This window comes from Mobula birostris, chromosome 12 (assembly GCF_030028105.1).
Source record: "Mobula birostris isolate sMobBir1 chromosome 12, sMobBir1.hap1, whole genome shotgun sequence".
In the NCBI taxonomy this organism is placed as follows: domain Eukaryota; kingdom Metazoa; phylum Chordata; class Chondrichthyes; order Myliobatiformes; family Myliobatidae; genus Mobula; species Mobula birostris.
In genome coordinates this window covers 81,849,560-81,868,855 of record NC_092381.1, presented here as the reverse complement: position 1 = coordinate 81,868,855, position 19,296 = coordinate 81,849,560, and the positions used below count along the sequence as shown (strand labels likewise).

Genomic DNA, 19,296 nt, shown 5'->3' with positions numbered 1-19,296 from the left:
GGAAAATGTGTTTTTTAGAAAACTATAACTAGGTTTAATCTATTAACCATCTGTGGAACTTGTTTAAAAAAAAATTATTTTCTTGCCACTGTAATTGACCTTTCCATTTCTACTGCTGGAGGCTATAGTCTACAGACCCCTCTTCGCAGAGTGACTTTCACGTGCTCCCTGGACTATAATCACTTCTGAAAGATTTAATTGGCTGACCAGCCGGCGTCATTCAAGAGGAGAGTGCCTGTATATAATCTGCAAAGCTCAACAGTGCACTCTAGAAGGAGCTCAAGTTTAGGCAGACATCACTTTGGTGAGAAACAATAAGACCAAGCCAGCAAAATGTGCAAAGGGTTAGCTGCATTACCAGCAACATGCCTCGAAAGGTGAGAAAGTGTATTTCTGCTCTGGTTTAAGCATATGTCCAGCTATTAAATATGTCCTTGTTCGAATGCTTCATGATTTTCAATCAATGTGAATGAGCTGGTGTTATTGCGAGAGATTCACTTTTCTAGTAGTAATTAATATGGGCTCCTATCACTTAAACTGTAGACTTGTTGCACGGAGCAGCATCCAGAGCTAATTTTAATTGTAAGAATATCGCCTGGGATTTAGGTACCTTCTAAATGGGACAAATAATTACATTTAACAATTGTCTTGTTACCTCTCAGGTCTTGGGACTTTCACTGCTTTGGGATATTTAATGGAAAACTCCAGGACTCAGGCAACAATTCATAGTTAACTGTAAATATTTTGAGATATATTATAAACTGTCGCCCTCTTAAAATACTTCACAGCACTAATGAATCGATGGAGCAGAAAAAGTTTATGTTAGTGTTACATGAAAGGTCTGTTGACAATAAGGCAACTTCAATTCAACAGAGATAGATCTGAGAGGAGTCCTGTACTTTTCACTCCAGAAGCAAGTAAATAAATGTGATGAATTAAATATTTAGATTGTTGGAATCATCTTCAATTTGTAGGACTTCAAATTGTTTATTACGTGAAAGAAAATCAATTACATTTTTATCAGAATAGTTGCAAAGCCAATGTTTTTGTTAAGAATGCAGCCCTTTTTATTTTAGTCATTTGGCCTCAAACTGTATTGCAATTGCAATTAATGTATGAGTAATGGTTCATGTCATTATGTTGATACATACCATGATTTTTTAAAAAACATATACTATTATTAGCTTCATTATAATGTTCTCCACAAGAAAGAATGCATCTTTATGATAAAATGCACAAGCCGAAACCACAGAAAATTATTTAGGGAAGATTATAAGATTAAATGATTTGGGGGTATTGGGTAGTGGTTAGCACAACACTTTACAATACCAATGACCCAGGTTCAATTCCCTCTGCTGCCTGTAAGGAATTTGTGAGTTTTTCCCATGACCGTGTGGGTTTCCTCTGGGTCCTCAGGTTTCCTCCCATTAGGTTAATTGGTCATTGTAAATTGTCCTGTGGTTAGGCTGGGGTTGCTGGGTGGAATGGCCCAAAGGGCTAAAAGGGCCTATACTGTGCTGTATCTCAATAAATAATAAAAAAAAAAGTGCTGGAAACACTCAGCACATCAAGCAGCATCTGTGGATAGAGTTAAAGTTAACAGTATAGGTCTGTGACCCTTCATCAGAACCGGTAGAGAGAGAAACAAGTTAGAGTTCAGTCAGAGAGAAGGAGGGGAAGGGATGGTTAAAACAAAGGGAATATCTCTAAGACAGTGAGTCTATATGAGTTAACATGGCTGGTAATATGCACATTAGACTTCTTTGTGTAATGTGTTTAATCTCATTTCAGCAGAATCTGTAATCATAGTTTATCATTGAATTGTAATTTTGCAATTTAGCCAGTCAAGCAGCACAACTATTCAGATAATACAGGGGTTATTTTAACACTGGATATTCATGTCAATGAAGCAATGGAAATTGGGAGACATTTTTAATGTAAAGGTGTATGATCTGATATTACCTATTTTACATATGCCTGAAGTTAATGTTACCTAATCTAATACAATCTTTCACATGAGTATAATGTCCTGCTTTTCCTCTGTTGAACTGCAATAAATGCACATTAATAATGTGCTGTAAGTTGACTTAAATGAAGTGATCTTATTGACCTTCAAAAATAAAATATTGGCCTGATCTGTAAATGTATGATTTACGCAACAGTGACTGTAAGATTCAGCTAATGTATTATTTAACCACTTCAGACAATTCAATTCTTTCTATCTTATTGTTCAGATTTGACTTTGAAATTCTTTTCCATTCCCATTATGCTGTGATATAAATGATGTTCGTTACAGCATGCTCTGTTCAAGTGAGCACAAATTCAGCACAAAATTATGAATTTAATCATGTTTCTCTAGAATGCAATACAAGTTGTACTTCAAGTTTAACAGAGTTGAGGATATCGTTCATTAAAAATGTAAAATTAAGTCTATAGACAGGTGCAATACAAGACAGATGGGCATAATCTCAGGTAATGTGCTAAGATGTAAAAATATAATTAAAAATTGATCATTTTTGTCAATTCCATTTCTCTAATCCAAAATAGCTATTATAATATAAAATAAATGTTTATTTTCCTTTTCGAGTACTAATGCAACTAGCAAGTCTTATAGTCACAACTTGGTTCCTGAGATAGTAACAATATATGAGTACTTTGTTTGCCGTTTCATTTGATGTACAAGAGAAAATGGTATCATTAAAGTTACGGATTGCTAACAAGTGGACAGCTTTGCAAATTTCCAATACACTGGCAGCTGAGGTCGGGGTGTGACAAAGCAGGAATAGTCCACAAACCAGCATTATCTGTCAGTGGCTTTAATCCCTTGTAATATTATATACTGTTTGAGTTTTGCAAGCAATTCATGGACATATGCTATTGATGACACAGGTAAGCCAATTTGTACAATGACTGTCCTTCAAATCTGAAATTTGATGGATTCCGAAGATGAGAATAGAAAGTACCTGCATGTTCAGAACCCTTGCCTCAGTTTGGTGACTCTTCCCTGGATAAAACTATTGATTGTTATGCGTTTCAAGGGCAAAACTCTTGCCCAATAATAGAGGAAGGAGCTTGCTAGTGCAACAAGTCTATGGGCACAGGTTGCCCAAGAGCTAACCAGTCATTCTGGATCTGTCACCATTCTGGATTTAATAGTTAAACCATTTTAATGACCGATCCAGGTAAGGTGGCATTGTACTGAGATACACCCAGTGGGCACTTTATTAGGTACCTCCTGTCACCTTCCTGCCAGTTTCAACCAGTCTGCCCATTCTCCTCGGACTTCTCTCAATAACAAAGCATTTTTGCTCTCAGAACAGCTGCTCACTGGATTTTATGATTTCTGAACCATTCTCTGTAAAGTCCAGAGACTGTTGTACGTGAAAATCTCAGATCAGATTACTCAAACAATCCCGTCTGGCACAAACAATCATTCCGGGTCAAAGTCGCTTGTATCACATTTATTCCCCATTCTGTTGTTTGGTCTGAGCAACAACTAAAGCTCTTGATGATATCTGCTTTTATGCATTGAGTTGCTGCCACATGATTGGCTGATTAAAGAGCATTAAGAGCTTCAATTTGCATTAAAGAGCAGGTGTACCTAATAAAGTAGCCACTGAGGGTATATTCACTTGCACCCTGATGTGTGCATCATTCTAATCTGCTCACTCGGAACTCTCCAACCTGCTGCCAAACATTACTGTGTGCACTTTTCTACAATACACAAATTTCTTCACACATGCCTCCCCGTCCAGCCATCGGTGACACTTCCCTTCAGCTTTATGCAGCAGTGTGCATTTCCTTCATATTTACCCCCAACAAGCATTCATCCAGTCTATGTATTCCGCTACTCTTGCTCATGGATCTCTTGCTTCCCTCCTCTCGGGTGAAGATAGCACAGAGCATGACAAGAAGGCAGAGTTCCGAAAGTGGCCCTTTGGCCAACTCTCAGCTGCATGGGGAGGGGTCGGATCCTAGTGCTGGACATTAGGGGACAAGAGTATGGGAGTCTCGTGGTGATGGAATTAAATATTTGGTTATTTTGGCTTTGATGTCCACAGTAAGTGAACTACGATCATGTGCAAAATTCATTTTGTGACCTTGATAGTTCTATTGTAGAGCATTAATCTCACTAGGGATATCCAAACAATCTTCTGAAGTTGTAGCAAAGGACAGTTAATATCCCCTCCAGAGAAGTCATTCCCTGTGAGGGTGTTCCATCAGATCAGAACCCAGGACCCTCTGTCTCTATTGAGGTTGATAAAGCAGAGACTGGGTTCCACCTGACAACTCGCAGATCCCCGAGATGTAAGATCAGATGGCCAATGAAGGGGCAGTCTTGAAACGTTCGGGTCAGAGCCCAGAAGATTGTTTAAGCTCAGCTGGATACAGATGCTGCACTTGAGGATCTGTCGATGTACTATGTAGTTATAAGGCAGTACAGAACGCAAACCATTTCTGCAATGAACACACTAACGGGAAGAAGAGATTGTCCATCTCAGCCCTTTGCTGTGGAAAGGGTGCCACACAACAGGGATCCCAGCATGGATCTGAAGCGGTAGTGTCTAGCTAGTATAATCAATTATATGGCATAGGAGTATACTATTTTATTATTTAATTAATTCAGGTACTGTAGAGAAAGGACCCTTCCAACCCTTTGGGCCACATCGCCCAGCAACCCCTGATTTAACACTAGCCTAATTACAACAACTTACAATAATGAGGTGGCCTACAGGGAAGAAGTCAAGAAGTTACAGTGGTGTCAAGAAAACAACCTCTCCCTCAATATTGCAAAAGCAAAGGAGCTGGTTGTGGACTACAGGAGGAATGGAGACGGGCTAACCCCTATTGACATCAATGGATCTGGGGCTGAGAGGGTAAACAGCTTTTAAGTTCCTCGGCATCCACATCACTGAGGACCTCGCATGATCTGTACACACAGCTTTGTGGTAAAAAAAGGCACAACGATGCCTCTTTCACCTCAGATCGTTGAAGAAGTTTGGTATGGGCCCCCAAATCCTAAAAACTTTCTACGGGGGCACAACTGAGAGCATCCTGACTGGCTGTATCACTGCCTGGTATGGGAAATGTACCTCTCTTAGTCACAGGATTCTGTAGAGAGTGGTGCAGACAGCCCAGCGCATCTGTAGTTGTGAACTTCCCATGATTCAGGACATGTACAAAGACAGGTGGGAAGAAAGGATTATTAGGGGCCCACATCACCCCAACCATAATCTATTCCAGATGCTACCATCCAGGAAGCGGTGCCATAGCATAAAAGCCAGGGCCAATAGGCTCTGGGACAGCTTCTTCCACCAGGCCATCAGACTGATTAGCTCACGCTGATTAGGGTGCATTTCTATTGGTTACATTGTCTGTTCTATTTATTATAAGTTATTATAAATGACTATGATTGCACATTGCACATTCAGATGGAGCTGGATTTTTACTCCTCATGTATGTGAAGGATGTAAGAAATAAAGTCAATTCAATTCAATTACCAATTAACCTTCCTCCAAGAATCTTTGGACCCTTGGAGGAAAGCAGAGCACCCAGAGGAGACCCAGGCTGTCGTGGGGAGAACATACAGACAGTGGCGGGAATTGAACCTAGCTTGCTTATATTGTAAAGGATTGTGCTATTCACTACGCTACCAAGCCACCCATCCTTTGCATAATTCTGTTTCATCACCCTTACAGATAGTGAAGTCCTCTTATTACATAAATCTGTTTCTCCTCGTACCTACCCTTGTTTAGTAACCATCACTTTAAATTATATACCCTCAGATCTATGAAAACACAGCAATGGGAATAAATTCTCTCTCCTGCCCCTACATAACTGTTCATGATATTGCACACCTCTAACAGTTCTTTTGAAAGCACAGGCATTACATCACATATAACTCCGTAGGAGAGGAAGGATTTGCATCTGGTGAGTTAGATACTGTTTTATTGATACGACTGTTCTACGATTATCCCATGTGAAAGGATTTTTTTTTCATATCTTGCCTCTTCTTGTGCTGAATGGAAAGACATGAATTGGTCATGGACAATAAAGAGACTGGAGAAGAGGTGCTTACCTGGAATCAGGATTGCTTTGTGTGGGAGAAGATGGGGACACAAGGGGAGGAGTCACTGTTGCACATCAATGTGAGATGGATGAACTGCTGATGCCCAGGAGAATCAAGCAATAAAAAGAGCACCTCAAAGATTTCTGCTGCTGTGTTAGCCTCATTGTACTCTCCTTCATTCTTAGAATTAACTGGATCCTTAACTTCCTGATACTGATCTTCTGAGACCACAGTCTATGTGGATCGGAAATGATATCTCCTCCTCGCTGACACAACCCAAGGATGCAGGCATAGCCCACTGCTCTACTCTCTCTACACCCATGACAATGTGGCTATAAATTTGTTGGCAGAATTTCAGATGGTGCCGAGGAGACTTACAGGAATAAGACAGATCAGCTGGTTGAGTGGGGTCACAGCAATAACCTTGCACTCAACATCAGTAAGACCAAGGAGTTGATTATGGACTTCAGAAAGGGTAAGTCCAGGAAACGCACACCAGTCTTCATCATGGGATCAGAAGTGGAACTGGTGAGCAGTTTTAAGTTCCTGTGTGTCAATATCTCTGAGGATCTACCTTTGCCCGAAAATATTGATGCAATTAAAAAAAAGGCATGACAGCAGCAGTATTTCATTAGGAATTTGAGCAGAAATGGTATGTCACCAAAGGCACTTGCAGAGTTTTACAGATGCACCTTGGAGAGCATTCTAACTGGCTGCATCACCATCTGGTATAGCGGGGCCACTGCACAGGATCGGGGAAAAGCTGCAGTAAGTTGTAAACTCAGCCAGCTCCATCATGGGCACTAGACTCCCAGCATCCAGAAAACCTTCGAAAGGTGATGCCTCAAAAATGCAGCATTCATTATTAAGAACCCCCATCATCCAGGACGTGCGCTCTTCTCATTGCTACCATCAAGCAGGTGGTACGGGAACCTCGAGACATACACTCAGCATTTCAGGAACAGCTTCTTCCCCTCCGCCATCAGATTCTGAATGGACGTTGAACCAATGAACATTCCTCAGATTTTTTTTTCCTTTCGTTTTACACTACTCCTTTAATTTTTTTTTATAAACACTTATTGTAGGTTATGGATTTTATTATGATGAATTGCAACAAACTGCTGCTGCAAAACAAAAAGATTTCACAATATATGCCCATGATATTAAACCTGCTTTTGATTCTATAAGACCACAGGAGCAGTATTAAACCATTTGACCTATTGAGTTTGCTCTGCAATCCATCATGGCTGATTTATTATCCCTCTCAAAGCTATTCTCCTGCCTTCTCCTTGTAACCTTTGACACCTTGATTAATCAAGAACATGTGAACCTCCACCTTAAATATTCCCAATGTTTAGGTGTGTATAGTCATCTATGGCAAAGAATTCCACAGATTCACTACCCCCTGGCTAAAGAAATTCCTCCTCAAGTCTGTTGTAAATGAACATCCCTCAATTCTGACACTGTCCTAGACTCCCCCACAATAGGAAACATTCCTTCCACATCCACTTAATCCACACCTTTCAATATTCAATAGGTTGCAATGAGATCCCCTCTCATTCTTCTAAACTCCAGCGAGCACAAGCCCAGAGCCATCAAATTCTCCTCACTTGTTAAACCTTTAATTCCTGACATCATTCTTGTGAACCTCCTCTGGACCCTCTCCAATGCCAGCACATCTTTTCTTAGATGAGGGGCCCAAAACTGCTCACAATACTCCAAGTGCAGTCTAATCAGAGCCTTATGAAGACTCAACATTACATCCTTGCTTTTGTATTCTTGTCTTCTCAAAATTAATGCTAACATTGCATTTGCCTCCCTTACTGCTGACTCAACCTGAAAGTTAACATTTAGGGAATTCTGCACGAGGGCTCCCAAGTCCCTCTGGGCCTGTGATTTATGAATTTACTCCCCATTTAGAAAATAGTCCACACCTTTATTCCTTCTGTCAAAGTGTATGACCATACACATCCCTACACTATATTCCCTCTCCCACTTTTTTGCCCATTTCCCCAATCTGCCTAAGTCCTTCTGCAGACACCTTGCTTCCTCAGCACAACCTGCCTCTCCCCTTATCTTCGTATTAACTGCAAACTTGGCCACAAAGCTATCAATTTCTTCATCCAAATCACTGACATACAGAGTGAAACAAAGCAATCCCGACATCGACCCCTGCAGCATATCACTGGTCTCCGACAGTCAACCAGAAAAGGAACTCTTTTTTTCCCATTATTTGCCTCCTGCCAGTCAGTCAATCTTCTATCCATGCTAATACCTTTCCTGTAATACCATGGGCTATTTCCTTGTTAAGCAGCTTTATGTGTGGCACCTTGTCAAAGGATTTCTGAAAATCCAATTCAACAACATCTACTAACTCTCCTTTGTCTATGCCTGCTGATTGTTTCCTCAAAGAATTCCAACAGATTCTTCAGGCAAGATTTTCATTTTAGAAAACCATGCTGACTTTGGCCTATTTTATCATGTGCCTCCAAGTACCCCAAAACCTTATCCCCAATAAGACTCCAACATCTTTCCAACCAATGAAGTCAGGCAAACTGGCGTATAGTTTCCTTTCTTTTGCTTTTGTCCTTTTCAGAGTGGAGTAAAATTTGCAGTTTTACAGACCTCCTGAACCATTCTTGAATCTAGTGGATCTTGAAAGGTCATTACTAATGCCTCCACAACGTCTGTAGTTACCTCTTTCAGAACTCTGGGGTGTAGTCCATCTGGTTCAGGTGACTTATCGACCTTTAGGCTTTTCAGCTTCAGAGCACCTTCACCTTGGTAATAGCAATGGCACTCGCTTCTATTCTGCTAGTATGTTCCACAGTGAAGATTGACACAAAAAGACTTAATAATTCCCACTGCCATTTCTTTGTCCCCCAACAATACCTCTCCAGTATCATTTGCAGCAGTCTGATCTTCACTTTCATCTCTCTTTCACTCTTTATTTATCTGAAATTTTTTTTGTATCTTCACTGTGGGCTCAAACACAAGTTTCTCTAAAAAGCCATCTTGTAGGCTTTTCTACAAATTCTCCCTCTTGGAATCCAGCACCAATCTAATTTTCCTAATCTACCTGTGTATTGAAATCCCCAATGATCATCGCAACATTGTCCTTTTCACATGCCTTTTCTAACTCTCATTGTAATTTATAATCCACATCCTTGCTACTATTCAAAGGCCAGTATATGATTCGCATCAGGGTCCTTTTACCCCTGCCATTTCTTAACTCTACCCACAATGATTCCAGTTCTTCCATCCTATCTCACCAATTTCCAAGGATTTGATTTCATTTTTTTTACCAACAAAGCCTCTCCACCCTCTCTGCCCACCTGCCTGTCCTTTCGATACAATGCGTATCCTTAGATGTTAAGTTCCCAACTATGATCTTCTTTCAGCCATGACTCAAATGCCCACAACATCATACTCGTCAATCTCTAACTGCACCACAAGATCATCTATCTTATTCTGAATACTGTGTGCATTCAAAAACAAAACTTTCAGTCTTGTATTCAGCACCGTTTTTTGATTTTTGCCTCCACATTACTCTTTAACACATCCCACCAACAGCAATTCTGCCCTGTCATCTGCCTGTCCTTCCTCACAGCCTCGCTACATACTACATCTAGTTGTACATCAACTGCCCCATCCTTGGCCCTAACACTCCGATTCCTATCGCTCTGCCAAATTAGATTAAACCCACCCCAAACCTGCCTGCAAGGACATTGGTCCCACTCGGGTTCAGGTGTAACCTGTCCTTTTGTACAGGTCATTTCTTCCCCAGAAGAGACCCCAATGATCCAAAAATCTGAAACCCCGCCCCCTGCATTAATTCCTCAGCCAAGTATTCATCTGCCAACTCATCCTATTCTTGCCTTCATTGGCAAGTGGCATAGGCAGCAATCCAGACATTACCACCCTGGATGTCCTGTTTTACAGCTTTCGACCTATCTTCCTATATTCTCTCTTCAGGACCTCCTCCCTCTTCCTATCTGTCTTTTGACCAAAATGTACCATGACTTCCAGCTGCTCACCTTCCTCCTTTAGAATGCTGTGGACTCAATCCAAGATGTCCCTGACTCTGGCAACATACCATCCGGGTGCCTCTTTCAGCTTTCTGCTCCTCTAGTTATGGGGTCTAGTTCTAGTTGTGTAGCGCGTGGCCAAGTGGTTAAGGCATTGGTCTAGTAATCTGAAGGTCGTTAGTTCGAGCCTCAGCTGAGGCAGCGTGTTGTGTCCTTGAGCAAGGCACTTAACCACACATTGCTCTGCGATGACACTGGTGCCAAGCTGTATGGGCCCTAGTGCCCTTCCCTTGGACAACATCAGTGGCGTGGAGAGGGAAGACTTGCAGCATAGGCAACTGCCAGACTTCCATACAACCTTGCCCAGGCCTCGGTCAACATCGAAAATCGATGGACAGCCGAAGAAGTAGTTATGGAAATCCCTATCACCACTGCATTTCTCTTCTCCCCCCAACTTCTCTTCTGAGCTGCAGAGTCAGACTCAGTTCCAGAGACCTGGTCACTGCTGCTTCCCCCAGTAAGTCATCTCCCACAACGATATTCAAAGCTCAATGTTTATTATTGAGCGAAATGACGACAGGTATACGCTGCACTGGCTGCTTATTCCGTTTCCCTCTCCTGACAGTCACCCAACTACCTGTATCCTGGAATTTAGCAGTGGCTATCTCTCTGTAGCTTCTTTCTATCACTTCCTCGGTTTCTTATAGGAACCAAAGGTCATCGAACAGCAGTTCCAGTTCCTTAACATTGTCTCTAAGGAGCTGTAGCGTGATGCATTTCATGCAGATGTAGTTATCAGGGAGTCTTCAGGTCTCCCAGATTTCCCACATCTCACACAAAGAAAATACCACCACCTCCAGATCCATTCTCAGTGCACTGGCTATATGCTAACAGAAAAAAAAAATTACTAGAAACTTTCTTACTTACTTACTTAGAAACTCTGCCTGTGCTTGCCCAAGCCTGTTGTGCCAACACCAGACTACTCTAACACCGGCCGACTCCAACAATGGCTGCTCTACTTACATCTTCTTTCCTTTTATTGGTCCCTCGCTGAAAGAAAGCTGAAAGTCCCAAAGCTCTTTTGAAACTTCACGCTGTGTCACCAACCAATGCTCTCTTGCTCTGATTTCAGCCTGCTGAAAATTCTGATTATGAATTATATCAGGCTCTGTACTCAGTGCCTTATACCTTCCGTGGGTCAAACCTTGCATGCAATATTCACTAGAGTACAATCTGGTGTTGTGCAGTGAAGATAATATTCACTGTAGGAGGAGGTGGATGAGGAGAACCATTTGGTAGAGAACGGGGAAATCCCTGCTTTTTTTCCAGGTTGCATTAAAAGGTCTCTTTGGCCAGATCTACAGCTTTCTGGGATAAGACGTGCGTGCTAGTAGCGTGTCAGTTCCATGGTAGAGTCAAGGAGATCTGCCGCTGCTTGGAAGTGAAAATTGCCTTTGTGACATTTTTTTCATGTGGAGTGCCATTACACAGAGTGACACTTCAGGCTTGTTCTCAACGGAGCCCCTGTGAACAAACTCTTTCTCACAAGCAAGCAAGGAAACAGCTAGGCCATTTCGCTCTCTCTTGTATATTTCCGTGCTCTGTCTTCAGTCCCCTCCAATCACTGTTACATAATTTCCTTACTTCCATGAGAAGTCTGAGAAATGTTTAGACTACAGGTAAATTGCAAGAGTCATGATGATATCACTGTAATTATACAACTATCATATTGAAATTGGTACGTGTCTCTTCAGAGGCATTCGCTCCCATGTGACTCAAAGAGTTCTTAATGAGACCTGAGGAAATGGTCCTACTTATTGACTCCCACCATGAATCCTCACAAAAAACTAAGGCAAACTTATTTGCCCCAGCCTGGCTATGAATTAATAGGGTTTTACCCAGCCAATGACTTCCATTGGCTTTGATGAAAATATCAGGCGGGTTCAATCTGACCACCAAGGCTACCCAACAAAATACTCCTGGTTTCAAAAAAAAGGGATAAGCAATCAGGATGTGGTAGGAATTAATCAAAATGTCTGTCCACTCCATCTGTCGCAGGTGCAGAGTGGCCTTAATATAGCAACAATTGCTTGATATGTTATTTAACACTGCAAGTCAGAGATTTGAGCCGCACAACTAACATCATGATTTACTTTTCTTTTAATTTTCTTTATAACATACAGTGCTGTGTACATACATATAGCTAGAGCGCCTACGACCTGTACAGCACTGTAGTGATTTTATATATTGCACCGTACTGCTGCCACAAAAAAAAGGCAATTGCCATGACATGTATGGGTGAGGGTAAAGCTGATTTTGACATGGGTCTCTGTTGTGGACTGAGAACGGGAAGAGGGCAGCGAGAGGGGAATCATAGTTGGGAAAAGGGGAAGGGAAAGAGGAGTGAGCGGGAAGCAGCAGAGGTACATTCTGTAATGATGAATAATCCAATTGTGTGGAATCAAATGACCTTGCCTGGTGCTTCAGGGCTGGGCGTGCCTGTACCCATGCCACCCCCTACCCCGACATTCCTTCTCTGCTACCTGTCTCACACCCCTCCTGTGGCACTCCATGCTCGCCATTCCCAACATCCTTTGTTCCTGCCAGATTTACAAACTCGTTCTCCACTCCACGTCGACAAATAGAATGCTATGCAAAGGTCTTGGGCATCCTGCCTATAAATAAGTGCCTAAAACTTTAGCACGTCCTGTAGAAGGGAGCCATTATGTCAATTCTCTGAATAGTCCATTCATTCCATTCTCTGATCTATTTCCTCATGGCCCACTCTCTCACGCATACATAAAATCATCTCAAGGATTCTCCTTCCTCCTTCATTACCACAAGGAACAATACACAGGAGCCAATTAATCTGACAACCCATGTGTGTTTTTGGTCTGTGAGAAGAAATTGGACCACCTAAGGGAAGTCCATGCATTCACAGGGGATTGAGCGAAGTCCACACTGATGGCACCCAAGATCAGAATCAAAACCATGGTTCTACCTTCAGCACCATTATTTCACCCCTTAAATTGCTCTGGAAAATAAATTCAAATACTCAGTTACAATGTAACTGCAGTTTCACTTGTACATTATGATTGTACTTATATCTATGTGTTCTTAACAGCAAGAGAATAAAAATCTCCAAATTGCCACCTTGCCGAGTTAGCCTTCACACTTAATGCATATTTAAGCCACTAAAGAATTCTGTTATTTATAGCATCTCTCAGCTACAATGTAGACAATAGGAATTGTTGTGCAGAAATGGCTGACTGTGCTGATGAAGGGTCTCAGCCCGAGACGTCGACTGTACGCTTTTCCATTGTTGCTGCCAGGCCTGCTGAGTTCCTCCAGCATTTTGTGGGCGTTGCTCAGATTTCCAGCATCTGCAGATTTTCTCTTCTTGGTGAATGTACTGGGGGAGGGGGGGGGGTCACTTTGTGCCCAAGTTCCGAATGGTTCCCATATTAAAAAGGCGCCACAGTACCGTCGCTGCTGGGGCGATGCTATAATAGCTCAGGGTGTTTCAGCTTTCAAAGCTCAATTCTGGAGCCATTCTGTACATCCTCTCCGTGGAATTCATGGGTTACTCCGGGTCCTCCAGCTTCCTCCCACAGCCAAAGACAGCCTGGGTAGGTTAATTGGTTATTGTAAGTTGTCCCGTGATTAGTTTAGCGTGAATCGGGTTTGTCGGAGGTTACTAGGCTGGCGAGGCTTGATGTGCTGGAAGGGCCTTCTCCGCATTGTGCTGCGAAATAAATACTGAAGCTGCAAATTTGCCATAAACTTCGCTGCACTCATTACCATAGTTCTGCAATGGGCAAGGGAATTGTGATGTAATGAATCTCATCCCTTAGACCTATTGTTCATGACCGGATGTGAATTGTCTACTTAAAAATTCTTTCTATATTACAAGTATCATAATACCTCTGATCAATCTGTAGGGTGTGCAGGTAATGTAAAAAGCCATAGGCAGCCCTGTCTTTCAAGATCACCTACAAAATGTTGAAAGGAGCCTTCAAGAAGTAAATTGCCACAAAGGCAAGCCTTGTATGGAAGATGGAAGGGATTATAAGATATAAGAGAAAAGCTCTTCAAACCCATTCCCCCATAGTTAGGTCATTCCTGAATTGTACCACACTTCCATGTTCAAGTTTTAATCTGTAATACTCAAAACAAACTTCTGTTAAACTGATAACTAAAGTCTTGCAGGCATTTTGATTACCATAACTATCTAGAAAGGGAGTAAATTAAAGCCATACTTTATGTTGGCACTCTATAAAATAAATCTGATAGATAAGTATCATAGTCATCCTTTGACAACATTCAGGAGAGTTACTTTAGGACAGGATCGTAATGCTATACTGCCAAAATAAATCACAGTTTATTGAATTGGCTGGAATAGAAGTTTTCTCATTTTGTAATATTATCACTGTAGTTCAGATGTATTTGTCTTTAAAAGAACAGAAAAGTAGTTTTTAATGGGGGAGGGAGGAAATCAGAAATGATTAATTAATCCCATGCTTCACGTTGCCATGGATTAGAGGAAAATAAGTTTTAGTAGATTATGTTATAGCTTTGTCTAGGACTTAATAGTTACTGTTCTGGATGTAAAAAATATCTCAAGTTGTTGGTGAGGCCAAATTTAAGGAACTATAATTTCATGTTTGCACAGTGTCCCATGTGTCTAATTTGTTCAAAAAATTCTCATAAAAGAAATCTCAAGGAAAAGAATGTTCTTCTCTTGTAGATTTTGGTCTAGAGGACACTAATGAATTTACAGTGTGTGTCTGTCTTTGAAGCTTTACTTATGTAAATGCTTAAGTAGCTGAAATTCTTTAATTCTTTAAGAGTTACTGCATTATTATAAAATTGTTTGCAACTAGTACAATGTACAGATCCTTTTTGTTAAATCCCATTACTGTTGGTAAGTTAAAACCCGTAAAACTGATATTATATTTTACTGAGTAAGTTGTGTTCAATAAAGTGCACTTCCTTTGAAGTTCAGACAGCTTAGTTTCATTCTCTGTTAGGAGATGTGTGATGAGGTTTGAGTCTCATTGGAATGACAACAAAATATATCCTTTAACTTTGGTTTCCCATCTCCCACCCACGTTCTAAACAAAACATTTCCCAATTCCCTCGGTGCTCTATCTGTGGTTTCCTAATTCTCAACTCATAATGAGGCAGCTCATTTCGATCTTGAATGCAGTTTCTTCCATAAAACTTTAGTTGAAGTGGAGGTCAGATTATCAATGAAAGGGATATTTAGGCAAGATGTCAAATAGGGTGTTAATTTGATCTTCTGTCCATTTATTTGCATAGAAATTAGATTATATTGTGTAAATTATAGCAACACTTTGCAATTAAAAATTTGTGTTATTCAGAGGAATTTACCGTACCAATCACTTTAGTGAGAATACATCTGTTGTACAGTACAATTGAAACAGACACTTCCTCTTGGAATTCTACCTACATATCTGAAATCAGGCATGCACCCAGTGGCATCAGTTTTCCCACATGTCATGTCTAAAGGTATCTGATATACAGTGGCATGCAGAAGTTTGGGCACCCCTGGTCAAAATTTCTGTTGCTGCGAATAGTTAAGTAAGTAGAAGATGAACTGATCTTCAAAAGTCATGCAGTGGAAGATGAAAATTTCTTTTCAACATTTTAAGCAAGATTAGTGTGTTATTTTTGTTTTGTACAATTTTAGAGTGAAAACAAGGAAAGGAGCACCATGCAAAAGTTCGGGCACCCCAAAAGATTTGAGCTCTCAGATAACTTTTACCAAGGTCTCAGACCTTAATTAGCTTGTGATGGTTATGGCTTGTTCACAGTCATCATTAGAAAAGGCCAGTTGATGCAAATTTCAAGGCTTTATAAATACCCTGACTCCTCAAACCTTGTTGCAGCAATCAGCAGCCATGGTCTCCTCTAAGCAGCTGCCTAGCACACTGAAAATTAAAATAAATGATGTCCACAAAGCAGGAGAAGGCTATAAGAAGATAGCAAAGCGTTTTCAGGTAGCCATTTCATCAGTTGGTAATTAAGAAATGGTAGTTAACAGGAACGGTGGAGGTCAAGTTGAGGTCTGGAAGACCAAGAAAGCTTTCCGAGAGAACTGTTCGTAGGATTGCTAGAAAGGCAAATCAAACCCCTATTTCACTGCAAAAGACCTTCAGGCTTAGAAGACTCTGGAGTGGTGGTGCACTGTTCTACTGTGCAGCGACACCTGCACAAATATGACCTTCATGGAAGAGTCATCAGAAGAAAACCTTTCCCGTGACCTCACGACAAAATTCACCGTCAGAAGTTTGCAAAGGAACATCTAAACAAGCCTGATGCATTTTGGAAACAAGTCCTGTGGACTGATGAAGTTAAAATAGAACTTTTTAGCCGCAATGAGCAAATATATGTTTGGAGAAAAAAGGATGCAGAATTTCACGAAAAGAACACCTCTCCAACTGTTAAGCACGGCGGGGGGGGGGGGGGGGGTGGATCAATCATGCTTTGGGCTTGTGTTGCAGCCAGTGGCATGAGGAATATTTCACTGGTAGAGGCAAGAATGAATTCAATTAAATACCAGCAAATTCTGGAAGCAGACATCACACTGTCTGTAAGAAAGCCGAAGATGAAAAGAGGATGGCTTCTACAACAGGATAACGATCCTAAACACACCTCAAAATCCACAATGGACTACCTCAAGAGGCGCAAGCGGAAGGTTTTTCCATGGCCCTCACAGTCCCCTGACCTAAACATCATCGAGAATCTGTAGACAGACCTCAAAAGAGCAGTGCATGCAAGACGGCCCAAGAATCTCACAGAACTAGAGGCCTTTTGCAAGGAAGAATGGGTGAAAATTCGCTAAACAAGAATTGAAAGACTCTTAGCTGGCTACAGAAAGCATTTACAAGCTGTGATACTTGCCAAAAGGAGTGTTACTAAGTACTGACCATGCAGGGTACCCAAACTTTTGCTTGGGGCCCTTTTCCTTTTTTGTTATTTTGAAACTGTAAAAGATGGAAATAAAAAAGTAACCTTGCTTAAAATATTAAAGAAATGTATCATCTTTAACTTTATGCCTTTTGGAAATCAGGTCATCTTTTACTTGCTTAGCTATTCACACTAACAGAAATTTTGACCAGGGGTGCCCAAACTTCTACATGCCAATGTAAATTTGATCTCCTGGGTCTAGAAAACAACCACTATGTGGTGCACAAAAAAAAAATAAATTTATAAAGCCAAATGAGTTCTGGACTTTGACAGTATTTCAAAGGCCTTTGAGCAAATGGTGGGACTAGCACACGGCAATCTAAAACTGGACACTGGTCACATACCTTGCAAAGCACTCGGACTGTTCAAATTCGCATTTAACAAATTAAGATTTAAGTACTGTGGAATTCATTTAACAGGAGCCTCTGGGGTCCCTCCGCTCATCAAGGGCAGGCCCTCTCCTCCACTGTGGTGAGCCCTGTGTTTTTAAGTACCCTAACCACCCTTTCACAACCACACACAAACACCCCTACATGCCTACAGGCTGGATGGCTTTCTTCACAAGCTTGCCAGTTTCTACCTCAGTGAAGAAAATGAAGCAAATGTCTTTTTGTTTTACAGAAATGCACTGGTTCAACTTATGTACAGGGGATGTATGAGTGGTTATGAGAGGCAAGGAATGTGCATGTGTATAAAAGAGATGCTGCCAAAAAGATGATGTGATTTTTTTTGATGTTTTTCCATTGCTTGTGTTATACTTTATTCATCCACACTTCAGTGCGTTTTTCAGACAATCTTGGTCCTGCCCAATACTTGCTCCAGCTTGTCTAGCTAGAAGCAACAGATGCCTGGTGCTTCTAGCTAGTTGCCATGGGGAGTGTGCATTTAAGGGTCTATTAGCCTCCTCTAATTACTGTTATGTGTTGGTAGCGGTGATAAATTGAGTGCATTCCTGCTCAAATTTACACTGTGGAATCATTGCTAACACAGTCACAATGAAACGATAAAATGCTGAAGATACTCAGGAGATCAGATGGCATACATGGGGAGAGAAGCAGAGTTCACATTGCACGTCAAAGACCATTCCAACTTTGCTGCCCTCTTGCTTGCAGCTAGTCTTGTGAACTCTTGGATGGGCATCCAATTTGCATTTGCACGAACTGCAGTAACATTTGAGCTCAACAAAGGCATTTCCCTGCGAAGTGACTTTAACCCAGAATGAAGATTAAAATGCTGGAGATTCAGGGCAGAGAGCAAGCAAATTGTTTATGCATAAAGTTAGTGATTAAATCAGAAGTTGTGTCAATATTTAAAGACAGATTAAGTTGGCTGTAAGAAACAAAATTAAGAGGATATGGCAAGATGATATATTTGCGAAAATGGAACAACTGCTTGTCCGTAATGCAGACAGCGTTGGAGACAGGCTGAGCCAAACAAAAATATTTTGAGATGATAGTTTATTATAAGCAGTCAACAGAATCATCAGGGAAATTGTGTATTTAACTTTTGGCAAGCTTGCTCTGCACTTATTGAAATTTAGTTACATACAAATGTTGTTGCTTTCCCAGTGCATTTATCATGTTCTATTCTGCTAATGGCATTTCTTTGCTACTTTAAGCAGGACAATTTGAAATTGTGAGCCATAATCTGTGTTTTCACCCAATTCCCACCAAAGCTGGTAACATACATGTGAGATCTACAGTACTGTTCAAAAGTCTTAGGTATATGTGTGTGTGTGTGTGTGTGTGTGTGTGTGTATATATAAATAAAAAATATATACTTCCCACTCCCTTCCCTCCCCCTCTCTCTGCTCCCTTCCCTTACTCAATCCACAATAGAGAATCAGGCTTATCATCACACACATGTCATGAAACTTGTTTTTTTCTTTCATGGCAGCAGTGCAGTGCAATACGTAAAATTCCTACCGTACTGTGCAAAGGTCTTAGGCAACCTCACTCTCTCTCTCTCTCTCTATATATATATATATATATATATATAATCATGCCTAAGACTTTTGCAAAGTACTGTATCAACAACTTTTCAGTAGAACAGACAGTTTTGTTGTCCCATGCAATTTCACAAAATGATCAATAAATGGACTTTGAGATTGTTGCTGCTAACTCTTTAATACCTCTCAAGTTGAGCCAGCAACTCCAGACCTAACTTTAACATCTCAGATGCAGTAAGTATTTCTGGGAATGCAGA

At 41.0% G+C, this 19,296-nt stretch overlaps 1 protein-coding gene across 1 annotated transcript in view; it reads left to right on the top strand.

The window, feature by feature from the left end:
* The first annotated feature begins 259 nt into the window (after positions 1–259).
* Positions 260–19,296, top strand: part of LOC140206085 (regulator of G-protein signaling 5-like) — a 45,865-nt gene continuing 26,828 nt past the window's right edge. Inside the window, exon 1 of the mRNA XM_072274215.1 lies at positions 260–377. Within this exon, the coding sequence (XP_072130316.1) occupies positions 334–377 (44 nt within the window). The 5' untranslated portion in view covers positions 260–333. The remainder of the gene's footprint in view (positions 378–19,296) is intronic.